This window comes from Oncorhynchus masou, chromosome 21 (assembly GCF_036934945.1).
Source record: "Oncorhynchus masou masou isolate Uvic2021 chromosome 21, UVic_Omas_1.1, whole genome shotgun sequence".
Taxonomy (NCBI): Eukaryota; Metazoa; Chordata; class Actinopteri; order Salmoniformes; family Salmonidae; genus Oncorhynchus; species Oncorhynchus masou.
Window position 1 is genome coordinate 4,013,077 of NC_088232.1, and position 23,399 is coordinate 4,036,475.

The following is a 23,399-nucleotide window of genomic DNA, read 5'->3' on the forward strand; positions in this document are numbered from 1 at the left end:
GGGTCTGGCTAGAAGATAAAGGTCTGGGTGGAATATAAAGAATCTGGATAAAGATAAAGGGTATGGGTTGAAGATAAAGGTTCTGGTGGAAGATAAAGGGTCTGGGTGGAAGATAAAGGGTCTGGGTGTAAGATAAAGATAAAGATAAAGGGTCTGGGTGGATGATAAAGGGTCTGGGTGGAAGATAAAGGATCTGGGTGGAAGATAAAGGGTCTGGGTGGAAGATAAAGCTTCTGGGTGGAAGATAAAGGGTCTGGGTGGACGATAAATGATCTGGGTGGAAGATAAAGGGTCTGGATGGAAGATGAAGGGTCTCGGTGGAAGATATAGGGTCTGGGTGGAAGATAAAGGGTCTGGGTGGAAGATAAATGGTCTGGGTGGAAGATAAAGGGTCTGGGTGGAAGATAAAGGGTCTGGGTGGACGATAAATGATCTGGGTGGAAGATAAAGGGTCTGGATGGAAGATAAAGGGTCTGGGTGGAAGATAATGGTTCTGGGTGGAAGATAAAGGGTCTGGGTGGAAGATAACGTGTCTGGGTGGAAGATAAAGGGTCTGGGTGGAAGATAAATGATCTGGGTGGAAGATAAAGGGTATTGGTGGGAGATAAAGGATCTGGGTGGGAGATAATGGTTCTGGGTGGAAAATAAAGGGTCTGGGTGGAAGATAAATGATCTGGGTGGAAGATAAAGAGTATGGGTGGGAGATAAAGTATCTGGGTGGGAGATAATGGTTCTGGGTGGAAGATAAAGGGTCTGGGTGGAAGATAAAGGGTCTGGGTGGAAGATAAAGTGTCTGGGTGGAAGATTAAGAGTATGGATAAAGATAAAGTGTCTGGGTGGAAGATTAAGAGTATGGATAAAGATAAAGGTTCTGGTGGAAGATAAAGGGTCTGGGTGGAAGATAAAGGGTCTGGGTGTAAGATAAAGAGTCTGGATAAAGATAAAGGGTCTGGGTGGACGATAAAGGGTCTGGGTGGAAGATAAAGGATCTGGGTGGAAGATAAAGTGTCTGGGTGGAAGATAAAGGGTCTGGGTGGAAGATAAAGTGTCTGGGTGGAAGATAAAGGGTCTGGGTGGAAGATAAAGAGTCTGGATTACGATAAAGAGTCTGGATAAAGATAAAGGGTCTGGGTGGAATATAAAGAGTCTGGGTGGAAGACAAAGGGTCTGGGTGGAAGATAAAGTGTCTGGGTGGAAGATAAAGAGTCTGGGTGGAAGATAAAGAGTCTGGGTGGAAGATAAAGGGTCTGGGTGGAAGATAAAGGGTCGAGGGTGGAAAATAAAGGGTCTGGGTGGAAGATAAAGGGTTTGGGTGGAAGATAATGGGTCTGGCTGGAAGATAAAGGGTCTGAGTGGAAGATAAAGAGTCTGGGTGGAAGATAAAGGGTCTTGTTGGAAGATAAAGGGTCTGGGTGGAAGATAAAGGGTCTGGGTGGAAGATAAAGGGTCTGGGTGGAAGATAAAGGGTCTGGTGGAAGATAAAGGGTCTGGGTGGAAGATAAAGGGTATGGGTGGAAGATAAAGAGTCTGGATAAAAATAAAGGGTCTGGGTGGAAGTTAAAGGGTATGGGTGGAATATAAAGAGTCTGGATAAAAATAAAGGGTCTGGGTGGAAGATAAAGGGTCTGGATAAAGATAAAGATTCTGGGTGGAAGACAAAGGGTCTGGCTGGAAGATAAAGGGTCTGGGTGGAAGAAAAAGAGTCTGGATAAAGATAAAGGGTCTGGCTAGAAGATAAAGGTCTGGGTGGAATATAAAGAATCTGGATAAAGATAAAGGGTCTGGGTTGAAGATAAATGTTCTGGTGGAAGATAAAGGGTCTGGGTGGAAGATAAAGGGTCTGGGTGGAAAATAAAGTGTCTGGGTGGAAGATAAAGTGTCTGGGTGGAAGATAAAGAAGTCTGGGTCTACGATAAAGAGTCTGGATAAAGATAAAGGGTCTGGCTAGAAGATAAAGGTCTGGGTGGAATATAAAGAATCTGGATAAAGATAAAGGGTATGGGTTGAAAATAAAGGTTCTGGTGGAAGATAAAGAGTCTGGATAAAGATAAAGGGTCTGGGTGGACGATAAAGGGTCTGGGTGGAAGATAAAGGATCTGGGTGGAAGATAAAGGGTCTGGATGGAAGATAAAGAGTCTGGATAAAGATAAAGGGTCTGGCTAGAAGATAAAGGTCTGGGTGGAATATAAAGAATCTGGATAAAGATAAAGGGTATGGGTTGAAGATAAAGGTTCTGGTGGAAGATAAAGGGTCTGGGTGGAAGATAAAGGGTCTGGGTGTAAGATAAAGATAAAGATAAAGTGTCTGGGTGGATGATAAAGGGTCTGGGTGGAAGATAAAGGATCTGGGTGGAAGATAAAGGGTCTGGGTGGAAAATAAAGAGTCTGGATAAAGATAAAGGGTCTGGCTGGAAGATGAAGGGTCTCGGTGGAAGATATAGGGTCTGGGTGGAAGATAAAGGGTCTGGGTGGAAGATAAATGGTCTGGGTGGAAGATAAAGGGTCTGGGTGGAAGATAAATGATCTGGGTGGAAGATAAAGGGTCTGGATGGAAGATAAAGGGTCTGGGTGGAAGATAATGTTTCTGGGTGGAAGATAAAGGGTCTGGGTGGAAGATAACGTGTCTGGGTGGAAGATAAAGGGTCTGGGTGGAAGATAAATGATCTGGGTGGAAGATAAAGGGTATGGGTGGGAGATAAAGGATCTGGGTGGGAGATAATGGTTCTGGGTGGAAAATAAAGGGTCTGGGTGGAAGATACATGATCTGGGTGGAAGATAAAGAGTATGGGTGGGAGATAAAGGATCTGGGTGGGAGATAATGGTTCTGGGTGGAAGATAAAGGGTCTGGGTGGAAGATAAAGGGTCTGGGTGGAAGATAAAGTGTCTGGATAAAGATAAAGGGTATGGGTTGAAAATAAAGGTTCTGGTGGAAGATAAAGGGTCTGGGTGGAAGATAAAGGGTCTGGGTGGAAGATAAAGAGTCTGGATAAAGATAAAGGGTCTGGGTGGACGATAAAGAGTCTGGATAAAGATAAAGGGTCTGGGTGGACGATAAAGGGTCTGGGTGGAAGATAAAGGATCTGGGTGGAAGATAAAGGGTCTGGGTGGAAGATAAAGAGTCTGGATAAAGATAAAGGGTCTGGCTAGAAGATAAAGGTCTGGGTGGAATATAAAGAATCTGGATAAAGATAAAGGGTATGGGTTGAAGATAAAGGTTCTGGTGGAAGATAAAGGGTCTGGGTGGAAGATAAAGGGTCTGGGTGTAAGATAAAGAGTCTGGATAAAGATAAAGGGTCTGGGTGGACGATAAAGGGTCTGGGTGGAAGATAAAGGATCTGGGTGGAAGATAAAGGGTCTGTGTGGAAAATAAATAGTCTGGATAAAGATAAAGGGTCTGGCTGGAAGATGAAGGGTCTCGGTGGAAGATATAGGGTCTGGGTGGAAGATAAAGGGTCTGGGTGGAAGATAAATGGTCTGGGTGGAAGATAAAGGGTCTGGGTGGAAGATAAAGGGTCTGGGTGGAAGATAATGGGTCTGGGTGGAAGATAATGGTTCTGGGTGGAAGATAAAGGGTCTGGGTGGAAGATAACGTGTCTGGGTGGAAGATAAAGGGTCTGGGTGGAAGATAAATGATCTGGGTGGAAGATAAAGGGTATGGGTGGGAGATAAAGGATCTGGGTGGGAGATAATGGTTCTGGGTGGAAAATAAAGGGTCTGGGTGGAAGATAAATGATCTGGGTGGAAGATAAATAGTATGGTTGGAGATAAAGGATCTGGGTGGGAGATAATGGTTCTGGGTGGAAAATAAAGGGTCTGGGTGGAAGATAAAGGGTCTGGGTGGAAGATAAAGTGTCTGGGTGGAAGATTAAGAGTATGGATAAAGATAAAGTGTCTGGGTGGAAGATTAAGAGTATGGATAAAGATAAAGGGTCTGGGTGGAAGATAACGGGCCTGGGTAGAAGATAAAGGGTCTGGGTGGAAGATAGAGACTCTGGATGGAAGATAAAGGGTCTGGGTGGAAGATAAAGAGTCTCGGTGGAAGATAAAGGGTCTGGGTGGAAGATAAAGTCTGGATGAAGATAAAGAGTCTGGGTGGAAGATAAAGGATCTGGGTGGGAGATAAAGGGTATGGGTGGAAGATAGAGACTCAGGATGGAAGATGAAGAGTCTGGTGGAAGATAAAGAGTCTGGGTGGAAGATAAAGGGTCTGGATAAAGATAAAGAGTCTGGGTGGAAGATAAAGAGTCTGGATGAAGTGTAACAGAGAGTGAATAGTTGGAGGTAATGGAGGTAATGTGCTCCAGATGCATTGCACTGGTGAAGTGAGCAATGGTTAAGGGGTGAGGGTTGGGGCTTCAGGAGGACCAGGCCCACCTGGTGTGTAAATAAGAAAGAGGTGGAGCTCTCATTAACTGGGGAGACCAGCAATAACCCCCTTTATACCTCTCACCCCTCCCCTCTCAATGGAACTATGAATTTACGACATTATTGGGCGCTATGAAATACTTTTAAATACTTTATACCGTAATGAGCGGTCTCTGTAGTAGAGGCAGGCCCAAAACACACACACACACACACACACACACACACACACAGATGCATTGGCGTGGGACAAGAGCAGCAAATTATTTACTATATTTACAGTGCTCAGATGAAAAGTGTGTGTGAATATCAGGTGGACCCAGGCCAGTTCCAAAGCTCATGAATGCACATTTATTAAGTGCCATCTTGTGGTCTTTCACGTACCAACCCGATGGCTAGCTTGCATATCCATGTCAAGATTAAAGTGTTCCAACTCTCCAGTTGAAATAAGCCAAAACCCACAGTCCATCTATCTTGCCTTCTTTCATTGCCCTTCCGTCCAGACGCTTTTCTGCGTCCATTTCTATTTACTCTGCACACAAGACAAAAGACAGGACAAGTAAAAAGGAACTATTTGCTTCCACATAATCTTTCAACAGTCAGTTACATCAGTCCAATCACTGACTCAGAGTAGCTGTGCGTCTTGCGAAATTGGTGATTTATTTTCTAGTAGAAAAACATAGGAACAATACAAATACAGTTGACGTAGAAAATGACCATGACATACTTCAACACTATAACAAGAACTCGACCTGCTCCTGTTTAAACCCATACGGCGTGAGCACCTTAGAAACATCTTAGTAACCATTTGTCCCGATGTGTCATTCATGGTAGACATCCATTCACTTGTCCAATGAGTTTTGGTCAGACGATTAGGAGCATTCTCATACTGGTCTTCATACTGCTGTACTGTAGATTGGATATCCTTGTCCATTTGGCTGATTAGGGTTTTCTATAGTAGTTGTATTCATTCATTGACAAGGCAGGATTCATGTATTAGTTCACCGTATCCCTTCCTTGCAGGTTTACTACTGGTGACTTACATTCATAGGATATCCTCATCATGTCATAAAATGGTTCAAACCTGGAAAAACGTATGGCCCTGATCCTAGAACTGAGAGTCCATTGTTAGTGTGGCTGGTGAGGTGGTTTGACCAAAGATACAAGTGATATATAGTATATTTTCAAGTATCTAACATAAATGTGTATGCTGTGGATGGCAGTTCAGAAATGACATACTATTTTGTGTTAATTCATATGGAAATTGAAATGACATTTTTGTTGTGTAAATATAGCCTGCCTTATGATCATAATTGTAAGATAAGTGTGTACATTAGTTATTTACAATCAGTAACTACAATTCAATATGATAATCTAGATTAGAAATACGTTAACAATATTCAACTTTTATTTTAAAGAGGCATCACATGATGCAAACATATCGATCACAGTGTATTTTCTTGGAAAGATTGAAATTGCAATAAACAACGAGGTGGCAAACATTTAGTGGCAATAAATTATAGAATCAATATCTGACATACGAATAACAAACAAATACAAAATAACAAAAATAAGGCTTCGCCTTCAATTTCTCCCCATCCTTCAGTCTTTTCATTAGATCCTCTCATGATATTTGGGGTTCACATCAATATGTCCATAATATTTCCCAAGTGTCACTTTTAGAATTCCAAAGTAGCCCACAAACTATGTGTCCTTCCAACCATTTCCCGACCTAGGTCCAGGCTAGGTACTTCTCCACACGATTGCGGCTAGCATAATAGATTCTAATCATTATAACCGGGTAGAAGGTCAGCTGCAGAATGTGAACTCAAAGTTAATCCTGTCCTCTCCAGTATGTTGGTACGCACCGGCAGACCTCCTCACTGAAGTAAAAACCTGCTGCACAGCGTCGATTCCTCCGCACGTCACAAGGTGGTCTGTGGCAGCTAGGGGAAGACAAAAGACGATTCATGTTGAAGGTACATTTCAAAAATGTTTAACTTGATATTCATCATCTCCAGCACCACCCCAACATCAACATATGGGAAAATGGCGCGTTTCAATGACATCATCAACTAATTCGTTGTAAGGGGTGCGGAACTGGTGGCAGTAAAGTCAGACACAGGAGAGCAGAACTAGGTAATAGCCGGAGCAGTTTAATTTCAAAACCAACGGCATAAAGAAAATACCAACATGGGTACAAAACCCGACACGCACCAATAACACACAAAGACATGGGGGGAACAGAGGGTTAAACACACAAAACTTAATGAGTGAAATGAGAACCAGGTGTGTAGGAAAACAAGACAAAACAAATTGAAAATGAAAAGTGGATTGACGATGGTTAGAAGACCGGTACCGCCGAACGCCATCCGAACAAGGAGAGGAACCGACTTTGGTGGAAGTTGTGACATTAGTAGACAAATAGTAGGCAAATAGTAGGCAATGCTCATAGTTGGTTAAAATCACGATGCACACCGATGATGTCATCGGGAACACTTATTTTCCTCTGTATTTTTTACTGCAAAATACAGAAACGTGCCATTTTCACATATGTTGATGTTGGGTTGGGCAGAAGGTGATGAATATGAAGTAGCATTTTTTGTAAATTTCTCTTTAAATCATGTAACGTGCAGTAGTTTTAACCATATACATAACCACAGGTTTAGTAGTCCATTCTGGTATACTCTTTCTTTTAATATTTGTCCTACGAGGTACAACCTCTTACTCAGTATATGTCAATTTTATGGCATCGATATAAGGAAGTCCCTCAGGCTTCTTCAGGAAATTAACATTTTCTAGTAAGTTTGGTATCAAATAAAAACAGGAAGAAACGAAAGCTGATTCTATTCTATCGGCCGTGTTCCCGACATTGGATCCTTACTGCAGATGGATAGTCATAAATCATATTAACGTGGGGCTACAAGGGGTCACCGTAGTGGGTTGTGGGTCGTTCCTTCAGGCAGGGGGAACTAGCAGTTAACTGACAGCAGTAAGGCAGTGAAACCATTTATTTGCAAGTGAAATATGTTGTACTATGACCAATGAACACCAAGCCCTTAAAGAGGGCTCATATTGACTAACGGGGTATAGTTTATCACCCTGGCACTGGTTTAAGACCACAGGAGCAGAACTGGCAACATCACCTGAAGAGTGAGATCACTGGTAAATGGGCAGCCCTTATGTCAGTGTTTTTATCGCAGTGTAATGTGTAAGACTTGCAAGTTCATTTACAACTCTAGGCGGATTTGTATTCACAGGACTTCTCTCCTTGCAGACTTCTAAAAAATAAAGGGGCTGTCAGCTTTGAAATGAAAATGATTTATGTCTAATTTGTGTGTGAGGGCATCTGGAAAGTGAACATGTATGTCATGCTGAAACAGGAAAGTGCCTTCCCCAAACTGTTGCCACAAAGTTGGAAGCACAGAATCATCTAGAAAGTCATTGTATGTCGAAGCGTTAAGATTTCTCTTCACTGGAACAAAAGGGCAAACCATGAAAAACAGCCCCAGACCTCCACCAAACTTTACAGTTGGCACTATCAATTCGTGCAGGTTGCATTTCCTGGCATCCGCCAAACCCAGATTTATCCGTCGGACTGCCAGATGGTTAAATGTGATTCATCACTCCAGAGAACGCGTTTCCACTCCTCCAGAGTCTAATGCCGGCGAGTTTAACACAACTCCAGCCGACGCTTGGCATTGCACATGGTGATCTTAGGCTTGTGTGTGGCTGCTCGGCCATGGAAGCACATTTCATGAAGCTCCCGATGAACAGTTGTTCTGACATTGCTTCCAGAGGCAGTTTGGAACTCGGTAGTGAGGGTTGCAACCAGGGACAGACGATTTTTACTCTGTACGTGCTTCACCACTTGGCGGTCCTGTTCTGTGAGCTTATGTGGCCTACCACTTTTCTTCTAGATGTTTCCACTTCACAATAACAGCACTTACTGTTGACCAGGGCAGAAATTTGAGGAACTGACTTTGAGGAAAGGTGGCATCCTTTGACGGTGCCACGTTGAAAGTCACTGAGCTCTTAAGTACGGCCCATTCCACTGCCAATGTTTGTCTTTGGAGATTGCATGGCTGTGTGCTAAATTCTATACACCTTTTAGCAACAGGTGTGGCTGAAATAGCCAAATCCAGAAATTTGAAGGGGTGTCCACATACATTTGGCCATGTAGGGTATATGGTACAGCAGGTCATATGAGTTTCTCTGTGTGCCAATACACATGTTTTTGAGTCCTCAATTGTACTCATCAGTTAATATAATTCATATATTCCATTGGTTCGCTGACATAATAACTCTTCACTTTCTATTTGAGTCCGTCATTCTCTCTTTGTTGGCGTTCTCAATGATAGAACACGCCACAGCTCTGGATGTGCGGCCGTATACATTCTCTCCGTTACCCAGAATCTGGACGCTGGATGTCCTGAATCAAGTACATTTAGCATGGCTCTGATAGACACCAGCTGGAGAGGGTTAGTCTTACACAGGCCATGTCATTTTAGGGTTTGGCAAACACAGCTGTGGTACAGCCTTGGGGCTTAGCGGCGTGGATCTAACAAGACTTATACCTAGGTTGTATCCCAAATGGCACCCTGTTCCCTATTTGGTGCACTACTTTGACTAAGAGCCCTATGCCCTGGTCTCGTCTCCAGCAGAGTACTGGGTTCAACTGGAACTGGAATACCATTAATAAGTCAGGAACGCTCCAAACCACACTCTCCTCTAAGTCACTTAGTCTCTTCTTTCCACATTGATCAATGGAGAGAGGTTCTCATCCCCCCCTTCAGTCCTTCGTCTTGACTGGCTGCCTGAATTACCAATGACTACGCTAATGTATACGGTCTGCGATGGAAATATGCGTTTGAAAAGATCTGAAAAGGCTGTCACGCTAGCAATTTGGAATGTCATCATCAGACTTATCCCTGTCCTCCACTCTTTCCCTTTCTCCATGTCGTCCTCCTCCTCCTTTTCAACAATCCTTCTCATCCTTCATCCCCATCATCATCATCATCATCATCATCAAGCTGTATTTACCTGCAGGTGGCCTGGTGGAACCTTTTGCCTTTCAGGAAGCACCTGTTGGGTGACTCGTTGCACTCGCAGGCACACTTGGTGCGGTTGAGTGGCTGGTGCCTGGGGCACGTCCTGGCGCAGGAGCACTGGCACGTGTCTTTATTGAAAAGCTGGTGCGGCCCACAGGACGAGGGGAGCGTCTTACACACACACTGGCACGTGTTCTTATCCAGGTAGCGGTGGGGTCCGCATGCGCCCGAGGCCCGGAGCTGTCGCTTGCAAACACACTGGCACGTCTCCTCGTCCAACTCCTTATCTGACCCGCAGACATCCGCTTCAAACGAGTCTAGAGAGATACAGGGGAGGAGATTAGATTGGAATTATACTGAACAAAAATATAAACGCAACATGCAACCATTTCAAAGATTTTACTGAGTTACTGTCCATAGGAAATTAGTCAATTGAAATAAATTCATTAGGTCCTCATCTATGGGTTTCACATGACTGGGGATACAGATATGCATCTGTTGGTCACAGACCAAAAAAAGGTAGGGGCGTGGATCAGAGAACCAGTCAGTAACTGGTAACCACCATTTGCCTCGTGCAGCGCGACACATATCCTTCACATAGAGTTGATCAGGCTGTTGATTGTGGCCTGTGGAATGTTGTCCCACTCCTCTTCAATGGCTGTGAGAAGTTGCTGGATATTGGCGGGAACTGGAACACGCTCTTGTACACGTCAATCCACAGCATCCCAAACATGCTCAATGGGTGACATGTCTGGTGAGTAGTCAGGCCATGGAAGAACTGGGACACTTTCAGCTTCCAGGAATTGTGTACAGATCATGCTGAAACACGAGGTGATGGCGGTGAATGAATGGCATGACAGGATCTCATTGCGGCATCTCTGTGCATTCAAATTGCCATTGATAAAATGCAATTGAGTTCATCGTCCGTAGCTTATGCCTGTCCATACCATAACCCCACCGCCACCATGGGACACTCTGTTGAGCAAACCGCTAGCCCACACGACACCATACATGTGGTCTGCGGTTGTGAGGCCCGGTTGAACGTACTGCTAAATTCTCTAAAACGATATTGGAGGTGGATAATGGTAGAGAGATTAACATTCAATTCTCTGGCAACAGCTCTGGTGGACAGAGCTGAAAAATGTAGCAACCTCTATATTTGCGATTGCTGCATGATTCTTTTCTTGCTGTGAGAAACTGATCAAGTTAAGATTCTACATCTGTACATAAGAAGAATATACCAATATCCTGCAGACTCAAAAGTTAGCTAGAGTTGTTGTTTGACATCACAGCAGCAAACTATTTGAGATAGAGTGAATAGATTCCTGTCCTAAATTCCTCACAATATATTTTTCCCCCCAGTGGAGCAAACAGATGTTTTCTTTACAACACGGGCGAATAAACGAGAGAGAGAGACAGACAGAGAGAGAGAGAGAGAGAGACAGACAGAGAGACCGAGAGAGAGAGAGACAGAGAGAGAGAGAGAGAGAGAGAGAGAGAGAGAGAGATTTGGCTGCAGTCAGGATCTAAATTCCTGTCGTTACTGTGTTTATGTGTTTGCTGATGAACAGACCCAGATTGCGATGGCAACGCATGGAGATGTTTACCACAGTGAGGTTTTCTAACCCTAACACATTAATGGACTGTTTGCTTGTATATGGGGCTGTTGTGGTGCTTCAGACAAAGAGAAAATACATTTCCACTTTGAAAAAACTATCAATTCATAATTCATGGTATGCTTGAATATGCATAATGTTGGTTTATCATGAATCAATGTCAGTTGTCAGTTATTGAGTTGAATTTACAGTAAATCATAAATCAAGTTTGGCTTGATTTGGAACGGTCCAACAACTTTGCAATCTGAAAACAATCACAGCATTTTCAGTGGCATCCAAATCAACTTTTTATTTTTTTTTACAGTTTTACACAGAAGATTGACACTGTGCCCGCTGACGTCGACCATAATTAACGATGTGTCGACGGTGTCTCTGTGATTTTGGTCATCGTCAGGGAGGTAGTGTACTGTAGTTAATGGATCTAGAAAGGTCTCTCACGGATCTCCAGCTCCTCTGTCTTGTGTAGAGATCATTATAAGCCAATGTTCTGCTTATCTGAAGAGAGAGAGAGACAGGAGGGAGTAAGGATCTAGCTGCAGAGGGAGTCACCCATAACTACCATTACTTATGTGACTTATGAGATCCCCACAAACCTCGAGACGTGGTAGAAAAAAATGCTACGTTAATTACCTCGAACACACACGCTCGCTCTCTCTTCTCTTCTCTTCTCTTCTCGTCTCTTTCTTTCTTTCTCTCGCTCACTCTCGCGCTAATGTCTCTCTCTCTCCCCTTCTCGCTCTTTCTCTCCCTCTCTCACGCTCTCTCTCTCTCTCTCTCACTTTATGCAAGAGGATGTGATCGCAGAGAAATAGGAGCGAGAGCCCTCTATTAGTCATTAGTGGCAACCCTGATGCAGTCGAACCAATGAAAAACAAAACCCAGGTCTAGATGATGGTTAAACCCGGACGGACCATAACCACGGCACAATGACGTATCTGTCTTCCTAAATCAAAGTCCTAACTCCTAGAGGAGTAATGACCCCAACTGTACATTACACAGGCTCTATAACAGTCCAGCTCTAGAGTTTTGGTGTCTGTTCCTCTGAAGACTTCAGTTGGTGTTTCATACTGACCTGGGGAGCCTCTGACAGCATAGTGGAGACATTCTATTCCATGGTTGCATCCCAAATGGCACCCTATATTCCCTTTAGTGTGCTTATTTTCAACTGGGCCCATAGGGCTCTGGTCAAAAGTAGTGCACAATCTAGGGAATGGGGTGGCCATTTGAGATATACTGTCCCTGTGAGCAGAGCATGCATCTCTAAGCTTCTAGATCTACCTTCTGATTGGGCCTGTCAAAGCTGGTTAGTGTGAAGAGGAAACCCAAATCAGCTCTGCTGCTCTCATATGGCTATTGCTATCGAGTCCTCTCGTTGAATTATTAGTCTGTAATGTGGAAGATCTAAGCCTAGCTAAATGTTTCTTTGGGTTCCATCAAATTGTAGAACATGGCAATGGGGTTGAATGATAATCAATGAGAAATTCAATGAATTGTCAGCCAGTAAATGTCATCGGATGACTGGACAATAAACCTACAGATGACCAACATCTTCTTCAATCTGGTAACTGCATGAGAAAGATATGCTTCGATCATGAAGTCAATATCAGCCGATGAAAAGGGGTGATCCCCATTAAACCAAATGTTGATGGCTCGATGTCCCCAATTCACCCAGATGCTTTTCAACATGAGTGAGTAAACTTTCAAGCCAAGTCTGTTAAGAGAGATTAACTTTCATGAGACAACAGAGTGATTGGCTTCCTGCTTTCAGTGCTTCATAAACATTGTGTGGCTGGGGTAGAGTGGAGTGAGGCATGGGATTTGTTCCAAAGGGCACCCTATTCCCTACATAGTCCACTATAGGTCCTGGTCAAAAGTAGTGCACTATAAAGGGAATAGGGTTGCATTTGGGACGAACCCATTGGAATCCAGAGCTCTGGGATTCTTTCTGAATTCTTCTGTCTCTCGTTTGTTCACTCAGAGTTCTCTCTACTCTCTCCACATCTGCTGAAAAACAACTGCCATGTTGTGTTTTCATAGTGACAACTCACCGAGATATGATATGCCATAGAAGATTTCAACATCTGTCTTAGAAAGAAAGTGGACTCGGTTGTAAATAGTGTATGGGGATCACGGGTACGTTCTCGCGTGGAGTGGAATGAGTTGTTCTCTTGTTGGTGAGCTGTTGAAGTGACTCAAGTGCTGGTCTGTGTTTCTGTGAGGATTTTGAGGGCTGTTGTAAAAAACCAAGAGCACATTGTCCTTCTCTGTGTCTGTTTTTAAAAATGTATTATACTCTAGCATATTGCTTCACTCTGTCACAGTCTTGCCATCAAAACGCCATTAATCGTGCTCAACACATTCTCTTGACTCCACATTTCAATCCACACCACAACTAGGACACCCTCAGAACAGCATAAACCTATCTTACTAATATTGAACTCAAAGAGAAACATAATTCACCACATTAAGTGGTAATTCAGACAAATAAATGGTAATTCAAGCTAATCAATGCTAATTCAGTCTAATAAGTGGTAATTCAGTCTAATAAGGGGTAATTCAGTCTAATAAGTGGTAAATCAGTCTAATAAGATGTAATTCAGTCTAATAAGATGTAATTCAGACTAATAAGCGATAGCTAATTCAGTCTAAGGGGTAATTCAGTCTAATAGACTGTAATTCAGTCTAATAGACTGTAATTCAGTCTAATAAGGGGTAATTCAGTCTAATAAGTGGTAAATCAGTCTAATAAGATGTAATTCAGTCTAATAAGATGTAATTCAGTCTAATAAGATGTAATTCAGTCTAATAAGCGATAGCTAATTCAGTCTAATAAGCGGTACGAGGGCATACTCACCATAGTGTTGTGTCTGGGGCGGGGGAGGGGTGTCGCGTTGCACCGCCATACATCTGCACAAGCGGTTGCTCCAGCTGTGGTTCTTTGGGCAGGTTTTATTGGCTACCAGACATCTGGAAGGGGAAAACAGTTATTAGCATTAGAAGATGAGAAAACCGACAGACAGAGGCTGCTGACCAGACCCATATGGGCCCTGGTCAAAAGTAGTGCACTGTATAGGGAATAGGGTGCCATTTGGGTGGCAGTAGCTGGAAAGGAAATTCCTCACTTCATCGACATTCATTAACCACAAAGCTATGTAACATTTGATGTTGTTTTGGTTGTTGGATGAAATGTGACAGGGCTGGACTGGCTATTTTAAGATATATTTTGACAACTCCCACCCAGCACATCAAAGTTGGGTTAGCAGCCCAATCTAATCGCAGAGTGAGAATGAATAAGCCAATTGGCTCTGATGACATGAAACATTTCTGTCCCCTTAAAGATAAGAGGGATGCTGATTGAGTTTAGACAAACAACCATCAAAGAGAGAGGACTCTTGGGAAGACATCAATGGACAGCAATGAAAAAAAGTCAGAAGAATATATTTGGTCGTCTAGTAAATATTGGTTAACATTGGTAAGACCCTTCACTTTAGCTTAGAGCTGTATTCATCTCTTGTGCTTCCTTTCCGTTCCACGTCCTAGAATAGAACCCTTTGATTGTGAATGACTGCATAGTTCCCAGACAGAAGTCATACTTCAGAACGTGGCACTTCTTTCGCCACTGGATCTGTCAATGGGGATGATCATCTCTCTCTCTCTCTCTCTCTCTCTCTCTCTCTCTCTCTCTCTCTCTCTCTCTCAGAGTTCAGCGATCATCATCGTCTCTGTCTTCACAACCTCCACAATAATATCCTACTCACACACTTTCCATTGACAAAACACATTAGACAAATGACTGCCCATCGTGGACAGCGTATTTCACAAGCACATCTGACACTTGCCAGACCAATATGGGTCTATTTAGTTTTTTACATTTTTGATATCATCCATTTTGGAGCTCACTGCTCTGCTTTTTCTCATACTGTTACACATTAGGCTAGACCACTGCTGAGAATCCAGTTGAAATCACATACTGCCAACCGACCCACACGGACTTTATCCGAGCCAGTGTCATGCTCCATCCATCTGTCTTTTTGCTCCGAGACAAACGCGCGGCTCGTGCTACAGTGCAACCGCTGGCCAGTGGAAGCACGGCCGCATCCCGAGCTGAACTTGATTCTGGCTGTTTTAACTGCTGTGAAAGAAAAGGGATAGCTCTCAGCATGGTGGAGTTCAAATGTGTGTAACATCAAAGATGTAGTGGAGTGCATTTAAAAGACGTCAACTCCATATAAACTTCACATGGAGAAGGACTGTTGTTAAGCAACATCTGATCCACGTGAATGTAACAGCAGTAGAATTGCAAGAGATTTGACACAAAAGTAAAATGGCAATAAATCCAATTAAAATGTATTGAAGTGAATTGGTATTTACACTGAACATACTGAGGAGTATTTCTGTCTGTTTTTACAGCCCTTTTGCGGGGAAAAACTCATTCTGATTGGCTGGGCCTGGCTCCCCAGTGGGTGGGCCTATGCCCTGCCAGGCCCATCCATGGCTGCACCCCTGCCTAGTCATGTGAAATCCATAGATTACGGCCTAATGCATTTATTTCAATTGATTGATTTCCTTTTAGGAATTGTAACTCAGTGAAATACTTCAGTATAGTCCAACTTATCAGGTTCTTTGTAAACACACGGCAGTTTCTTCTTTCAATTAACCCCCTGAAAGAAAGCAACCCTACCTCCTAAGACAATAAACTGCATTTCAGCAGAACCAGAGATATTACATAACCTGTATACTCTAGTCAGTAGTTCCTGCCAGGCTGAGTTTATCACCACTAAGGAAAATGCACTGAAAAGAGAACCTCACTAGCTCCATTCTGCCTCTGAAGAGAGAGCCAACAAATAGCACTTAGCGCCTCTATGGAGGTTCGCTGTTGTATTCCTTTCAAGAGGGGGGAGAATATGAATGGAGCAGGTGGGTGTTTATGGTAAAGAAAACAAGTGTATGAAATGAATTACTGTGTTGACTTTCCATGGTGCTACACACCAGGGTAGGTGCTGTGCTAGAGCTGAGGCTTCCGCTGTAGCTCCTGGAACTCACACTCGAAGCTTCATGTGTTTAGGTGCAAAAATGCTAACAAACTCTACTACCCCCAGCACGGAACATTCCTAAACAGTTTGATAAGGCTGTGTTCAACGCACACTTGTGTAACTAGCCACTGTACTGTGAGTGCATGCAGGTCTAAGGCTTCATTCGACATTCAGTACAACTGTGTAAAGTGTCACAGTGCATTCAGCTGGTCAGTGCAGTTGAAAAGGCATCCGTAAGGGCAAACCCACTGTTAAAAAATGGGCCTCTGGTTAAGTAATGAGGAAATGCCAAACATACACGAGCTCTGCGAGAAGCAAACTAACGGATTGACAGGGGAGCTTAAACATTTTTTTTTCTTGATAACGTAGACCGTTGGTTTCCTCATGGTAGTGAAAAAGCAGGTCTTACCCTTCTCTGGCAGTGATTTATGACTCTCCCCTCCATCTCAACCTCCGTCTCCCCCTCTGTCTCTACATCCGTCTCCCCCTCAGTCTCTACATCCGTTTCCCCCTCAGTCTCTACATCCCCCTCCCCCTCCATCTCAACCTCCATTTCCCCTCCATCTCAACCTTTGTTTCCCCCTCTGTCTCTACATCCGTTTCCCCCTCTGTCTCCCCCTCAGTCTCTACATCCGTTTCCCCCTCAGTCTCCACATCCGTCTCCCCCTCAGTCTCTACATCCGTTTCCCCCTCTGTCTCTACATCCGTCTCCCCCTCCATCTCAACCTCCGTTTCCCCCTCAGTCTCTACATCTGTTTCCCCCTCCGTCTCCCCCTCAGTCTCTACATCCGTTTCCCCCTCTGTCTCTCCATCCGTTTCCCCCTCTGTCTCTCCATCCGTTTCCCACTCTGTCTCTACATCCGTTTCCCCCTCCATCTCTACATCCGTTTCCCCCTCCGTCTCTACATCCGTTTCCCCCTCTGTCTCTACATCCGTTTCCCCCTCTGTCTCTACATCCGTTTCCCCTCTGTCTCTACATCCGTTTCCCCTCTGTCTCTACATCCGTTTCCCCCTCAGTCTCTACATCCGTTTCCCCCTCTGTCTCTACATCCGTTTCCCCCTCTGTCTCTCCATCCGTTTCCCCCTCTGTCTCTCCATCCGTTTCCCACTCTGTCTCTACATCCGTTTCCCCCTCCATCTCTACATCCGTTTCCCCCTCCGTCTCTACATCCGTTTCCCCCTCTGTCTCTACATCCGTTTCCCCCTCTGTCTCTACATCCGTTTCCCCCTCTGTCTCTACATCCGTTTCCCCCTCTGTCTCTACATCCGTTTCCCCCTCAGTCTCTACATCTGTTTCCCCCTCCGTCTCCCCCTCAGTCTCTACATCCGTTTCCCCCTCTGTCTCTCCATCCGTTTCCCCCTCTGTCTCTCCATCCGTTTCCCCCTCTGTCTCTACATCCGTTTCCCCCTCCATCTCTACATCCGTTTCCCCTCTGTCTCTACATCCGTTTCCCCCTCTGTCTCTACATCCGTTTCCCCTCTGTCTCTACATCCGTTTCCCCCTCTGTCTCTACATCCGTTTCCCCCTCTGTCTCTACATCCGTTTCCCCCTCTGTCTCTACATCCGTTTCCCCCTCAGTCTCTACATCTGTTTCCCCCTCTGTCTCTACATCCGTTTCCCCCTCAGTCTCTACATCCGTTTCCCCCTCAGTCTCTACATCCGTCTCCCCCTCTGTCTCTACATCCGTTTCCCCCTCAGTCTCTACATCCGTTTCCCCCTCTGTCTCTACATCCGTTTCCCCCTGTCTCTACATCCGTCTCCCCCTCAGTCTCTACATCCGTTTCCCCCTCTGTCTTTACATCCGTTTCCCCCTCAGTCTCTATATCCGTCTCCCCCTCAGTTTCTACATCCGTTTCCCCCTCTGTCTCTACATCCGTTTCCCCCTCAGTCTCTACATCCGTCTCCCCCTCAGTCTCTACATCCGTTTCCCCCTCTGTCTCTACATCCATTTCCCCCTCAGTGTCTACATCTGTTTCCCCCTCAGTCTCCCCCTCAGTCTCTACATCCGTTTCCCCCTCAGTCTCCACATCCGTCTCCCCCTCGGTCTCTACATCCGTTTCCCCCTCTGTCTCTACATCCGTCTCCCCCTCCATCTCAACCTCCGTTTCCCCCTCAGTCTCTACATCTGTTTCCCCCTCCTTCTCCCCCTCAGTCTCTACATCCGTTTCCCGCTCTGTCTCTCCATCCGTTTCCCCCTCTGTCTCTCCATCCGTTTCCCCCTCTGTCTCTACATCCGTTTCCCCTCCGTCTCTGCATCCGTTTCCCCTCCGTCTCTACATCCGTTTCCCCCTCTGTCTCTACATCCGTTTCCCCTCTGTCTCTACATCCGTTTCCCCCTCTGTCTCTACATCCGTTTCCCCCTCTGTCTCTACATCCGTTTCCCCCTCTGTCTCTACATCCGTTTCCCCCTCTGTCTCTACATCCGTTTCCCCCTCCATCTCTACATCCGTTTCCCCCTCAGTCTCTACATCCGTCTCCCCCTCTGTTTCTACATCCGTTTCCCCCTCAGTCTCTACATCCGTTTCCCCCTCAGTCTCTACATCCGTCTCCCCCTCAGTCTCTACATCCGTCTCCCCCTCTGTCTTTACATCCGTTTCCCCCTCAGTCTCTACATCCGTCTCCCCCTCAGTCTCTACATCCGTCTCCCCCTCAGTCTCTACATCCGTTTCCCCCTCTGTCTCTACATCCGTTTCCCCCTCAGTCTCTACATCCGTTTCCCCCTCAGTCTCTACATCCGTCTCCCCCTCAGTCTCTACATCCGTCTCCCCCTCAGTCTCTACATCCGTTTCCCCCTCTGTCTCTACATCCGTTTCCCCCTCAGTCTCTACATCCGTTTCCCCCTCAGTCTCTACATCCGTCTCCCCCTCAGTCTCTACATCCATTTCCCCCTCAGTCTCTACATCCGTTTCCCCCTCAGTCTCTACATCCGTTTCCCCCTCCGTCTCCCCCTCAGTCTCTACATCCGTCTCCCCCTCAGTCTCTACATCCGTTTCCCCCTCAGTCTCTACATCCGTTTCCCCCTCAGTCTCTACATCCGTTTCCCCCTCAGTCTCTACATCCGTTTCCCCCTCAGTCTCTACATCCGTCTCCCCCTCCATCTAAACCTCCGTTTCCCCCTCCATCTCTACATCCGTTTCCCCCTCAGTCTCCCCCTCAGTCTCTACATCCGTTTCCCCCTCCGTCTCCCCCTCAGTCTCTAGATCCGTTTCCCCCTCTGTCTCTCCATCCGTTTCCCCCTCTGTCTCTACATCCATTTCCCCCTCTGTCTCTACATCCGTTTCCCCCTCTGTCTCTACATCCGTTTCCCCCTCTGTCTCTACATCCGTTTCCCCCTCTGTCTCTACATCCGTTTCCCCCTCTGTCTCTACATCCGTTTCCCCCTCAGTCTCTACATCCGTCTCCCCCTCAGTCTCTACATCCGTTTTCCACTCAGTCTCTATATCCGTTTCCCCCTCAGTCTCCCCGTCTGCTCTGGCAGTTTGATTTAAATGGTCCAGTCATGGCAGGCAGCTCCATGAACGACCACTCCCAATATCACCCCAATATCAGACCTGATCTCTAATATATCACCCCAATATCAGACCTGATCTCTAATATATCACCCCAATATCAGACCTGATCTCTAATATATCACCCCAATATCAGCCCCAGCAGGCAGGGGTGCAGGGGTTCAGCCTCAGACTGACTATCCACTATAAAGGACAGGAGGACCCAGACCCATGCCCCTCTCCACGCTTCCAATCCATGCCCCGAGGAGCACCCCCTCACCTTTGCACCGAGCCCCACTGAGAAAGTGGACGGATGTAACAGTTAAGGTTACCCCCTCTCTGCGATTGATTGAGCCCCCTTTGTCGGGGGGTGATGGGGTGAGAGGGGTGAGGGGGTGAGACGCAGAGGTTTACCAGACACAGACGTTCAGGGAGGCCTGGGACTCAGGTAGGGAGGCATGAAGCCTCCTTCACCTCCCCCATCTCTACATCCGTGCCCTCTCACCTCTTCCTTTCTCTCTGCCTTCTTCTCCTCAGGTCTAAGATCATCCTGTCTTCAAATGGAGGTCCTGCCTGATATATGACCCTGGTACAACATTCTGTCATTGGAGGGTGTTGGGGTGAGTAAGGGGGGACGGGCAGGCACTTTTATTATGGAAATCCCGGCAACAACAAAATTAGTCAGGCCTCTTTGAGGTCAGAACCTCTGAGCCTCCGAAAACATATCTGAGACATTCCACAATTGGTGTGCTAATCACAGTAGGCATCCATATGCTTGAAAGCAGGGGTGCTACTTTCGTTTAAGAAGTGGAGGGGACATAATTAATTTTAAAAATGTATCCAGTCGGATAAACACTCCAAACAGCCTACCCGACCGCTCGGAGGCATCCACATGGTCCTAAAGCACAATGTTGCCTCGTTCTGTATCACATTCCAATGATAAAACTGTGGGGGACAAAAATGCAATTTCAGAACATGTCTCCCCCGTCCCCAGTGAAAGTTGTGCCCCTGATTGAAAGTGAAGAGTGAGCTGAGTCGACCTGATAACAAATTACAGTTAGTGGTTAGAGAACGTCAGAAAAAATCAACTGTCTTGAAATCACAAAGCATTCGTTTCAAAGGCCACAATGCAAACAGATGTTGGCTTAATTAACATTTTGGCTTGATTATCTATGGAAAACAAAAACATACCCTTTCGACTATTTATTTGAAATAAAAGCTGCCATGAAACGGCTCAGTGGCAGTTCTACACGTTTGAGGGATTGTCAATGTGCTTTCAATTACCATACACACAGTGGCTTAAGCAGACAACACATTCCGAAGGGCTGGAAAAAGAACGAAAATCACCCTCCTCCTTCGTAGGAAGCCACGTAATCGGATTAACAACATGTGCACTGTGCACCTTTCGTAACACACAACAGTCGTGTCCGTTTCGACAGCCAAGGTGTCGCCCCCCCTAGATAATACATAGGTTGGGGTAATCCCAGGAACATGTCAGTTCTACTTCAGCCGGGAAACTTTGCTGCATGTGATTTGATTAACAAAGTACAACTACTGTGTTATTATTCACATCAGGATAGGATTTGCATATGGTATGTGAAGGCCTCTCTTGGTATGTGTTGTTTTCATCCATATAGCAAAATAACTACTGTCTATATTTCCTATGAGGAATAGATTGGTATGTACAGGGCCTCCTCTGGAATGTGATGGATTGAAATGAAAAATAACTGTGTGCATACAATAGAAGGTAGACTGCGTTAGGGGGCCATCCACCTGATTTAGTAGCTTTTCTTATGTTAAATTGATCTGGTGATATAGAGCATCACTGTACATAATGTTATATTTTATAGCTCTGCAGTCTTGGCGGTACCTGCTGTAATGTCATTTCCTGCTCCAATTTATGGCACAGGTCTACAGAGTACGCACGTCAGCATTCCATATGCCAAACGTCCTCTTCTTGAATAGGTCCCCCATTAAATGTTCATCTGTAAAACTAGCTACGCATCTGTTGCAACAAAAAAAATGTAATCTTTCGGAGCAGGAAGACGAGACTCACTCAACATTTTACCCGCACATACTCTACAAGCTCAAGCAAAGATATGTATATTTTAAAATTGGAGAAACGACGCTTCGGCAGCACATCTGTGTTGCGTCTCTTGACATCAAGCGTTTTACTGGCACTGAGGTTTTTCCCCCCTGACTGACAGCCGCACGCCACGATCAACGTCATCTTAGGTAACGGCTGGGGTGCCCTTTGAGCTCCTCCTCGCTCCTCTCGCTCGGGTAACGGCTAACTGTTTGCCCTGCGGTATCCCAGAGAGAGATTTGATTTTCATTACGCCTGTGAGTAACTCACAAAACCTCCACCCCAAAGAACAAGCAAGCGAGCGTGAAACTCTTAGCCAACTTGTCATAGTTATTACCCGTCCTCCCACCTCAACAGATCAGAACAACACACTCTAATATTTGACATTTGAGGAATTACACTCTCAAGTTGAAAGCATTTCTCTTCACTCTGAAGAGTAGCTCATCTCTCTAATGGTTTATTGTGTCCAGTATGTTTGAGGGCAGAGAGCTCCTTCTTTGGCACTTCTTAGCCCTGGGTCTTGATAAGTAACATTAGACCACGTTGTGTTAACGCTGGCAGCCTACAGACTATATGATCAGGAGATGTTGCCATTTAGACAACAGCATTCTCCATACGTGTCTATTTATATGATGACAGAACTGGCAGAACTGGCCAACATGTATTAGACGACCATTCCGTAGCATCTCCTCGTGATTTTTCTACTGATATCAATAGGTGAGATCCTTACACATGTTGAGAGACCTGTGCTTGTACTGGTCTGTGTGTCCTGCGCATTCACAACAGTTAAGTTGTAAAATTATTATATTAAAGGTCCATGGAAAAGAACCGCAGAGAAATAGACCAGAGAAAGATGAGAGCTCTACTACTGGACCCACGGGTTTGTTTCAGTCTTTAGCAGCTAGCTGAATCCGCAGCCCAAACTGATAAATTATTATTAGCCCTCACAGCTTAATTCGGTCCTATTTCTGTAATCCGGGAATCATTCTGGGGATGGATTGGTCTAGACTAGACTCCATTAGGTCACTTTTAGATGTTGTATACAGTTGTAATTCCTCTGTGTCCGCAATCAGAACATAAACTGTTGCTGCTATGTAACCATACCCCCACTGGAGCTACAGGCAGAAAGGAATGGTGGAAAGAGACACCCCTTAGTGTCAAGGCAAAGAAGAAAAACACAAGGGTTGTGTCCCAAATGGCACCCTATTCCCTATATAGTGCACTACTTTTGTTTGGAGCCAAATGGGCCCTGACCGAAAGTAGTGCACTATAAAGGGAAAAGGGTGCAATTTGGGATGCATCCTAGCAGAACAAAGTTCTGCTCGCCGTAGGAACACATCTGCTTTTTCTTACACGAGGAGCTGAGCGAAGCCTGGCGATGTATGAGAGAGAGAGCAGCTCACTCGCCGAGGGATGATGCGTTTTCCTGCTATTGAAAATCACTCTGACAGAGGAGCAGGCAGAAAAATGCTGTTGTAAAATATCACATAATAATAAACAGGTCTGCTGACTCTCTCTGGAAGGTTCTGACAACTCCAGGACCAACTCGGGGTCTAAGGGGACGAACGCTGATCATTTGTCAACTTCATTCCCTCTGAAATAAGACCTTTATTCCATCATTTGATATGTGGTGATGTCACAGCCAGATAAGTCATAACGTCATAGACATCCTGAACATGGACTCTCAGCCTCTAACATATTTATTTAATTTGACTTAATCTTTATTTTACCAGGTAAATTGACTGACAACACATTCTCATTTA

At 45.2% G+C, this 23,399-nt stretch overlaps 1 protein-coding gene across 1 annotated transcript in view; it reads right to left on the bottom strand.

Moving 5' to 3' along the window:
• Nucleotides 1–5,002: 5,002 nt before the first annotated feature.
• Nucleotides 5,003–23,399, bottom strand: part of LOC135507601 (vascular endothelial growth factor C-like) — a 59,490-nt gene continuing 41,093 nt past the window's right edge. The window contains exons 5-7 of the mRNA XM_064927146.1: nucleotides 13,883–13,995; nucleotides 9,405–9,729; nucleotides 5,003–6,307 (exon numbers count right to left, since the gene is read on the bottom strand). Coding sequence (XP_064783218.1) covers nucleotides 6,196–6,307; nucleotides 9,405–9,729; nucleotides 13,883–13,995 — 550 coding nt within the window. The 3' untranslated portion in view covers nucleotides 5,003–6,195. The remainder of the gene's footprint in view (nucleotides 6,308–9,404; nucleotides 9,730–13,882; nucleotides 13,996–23,399) is intronic.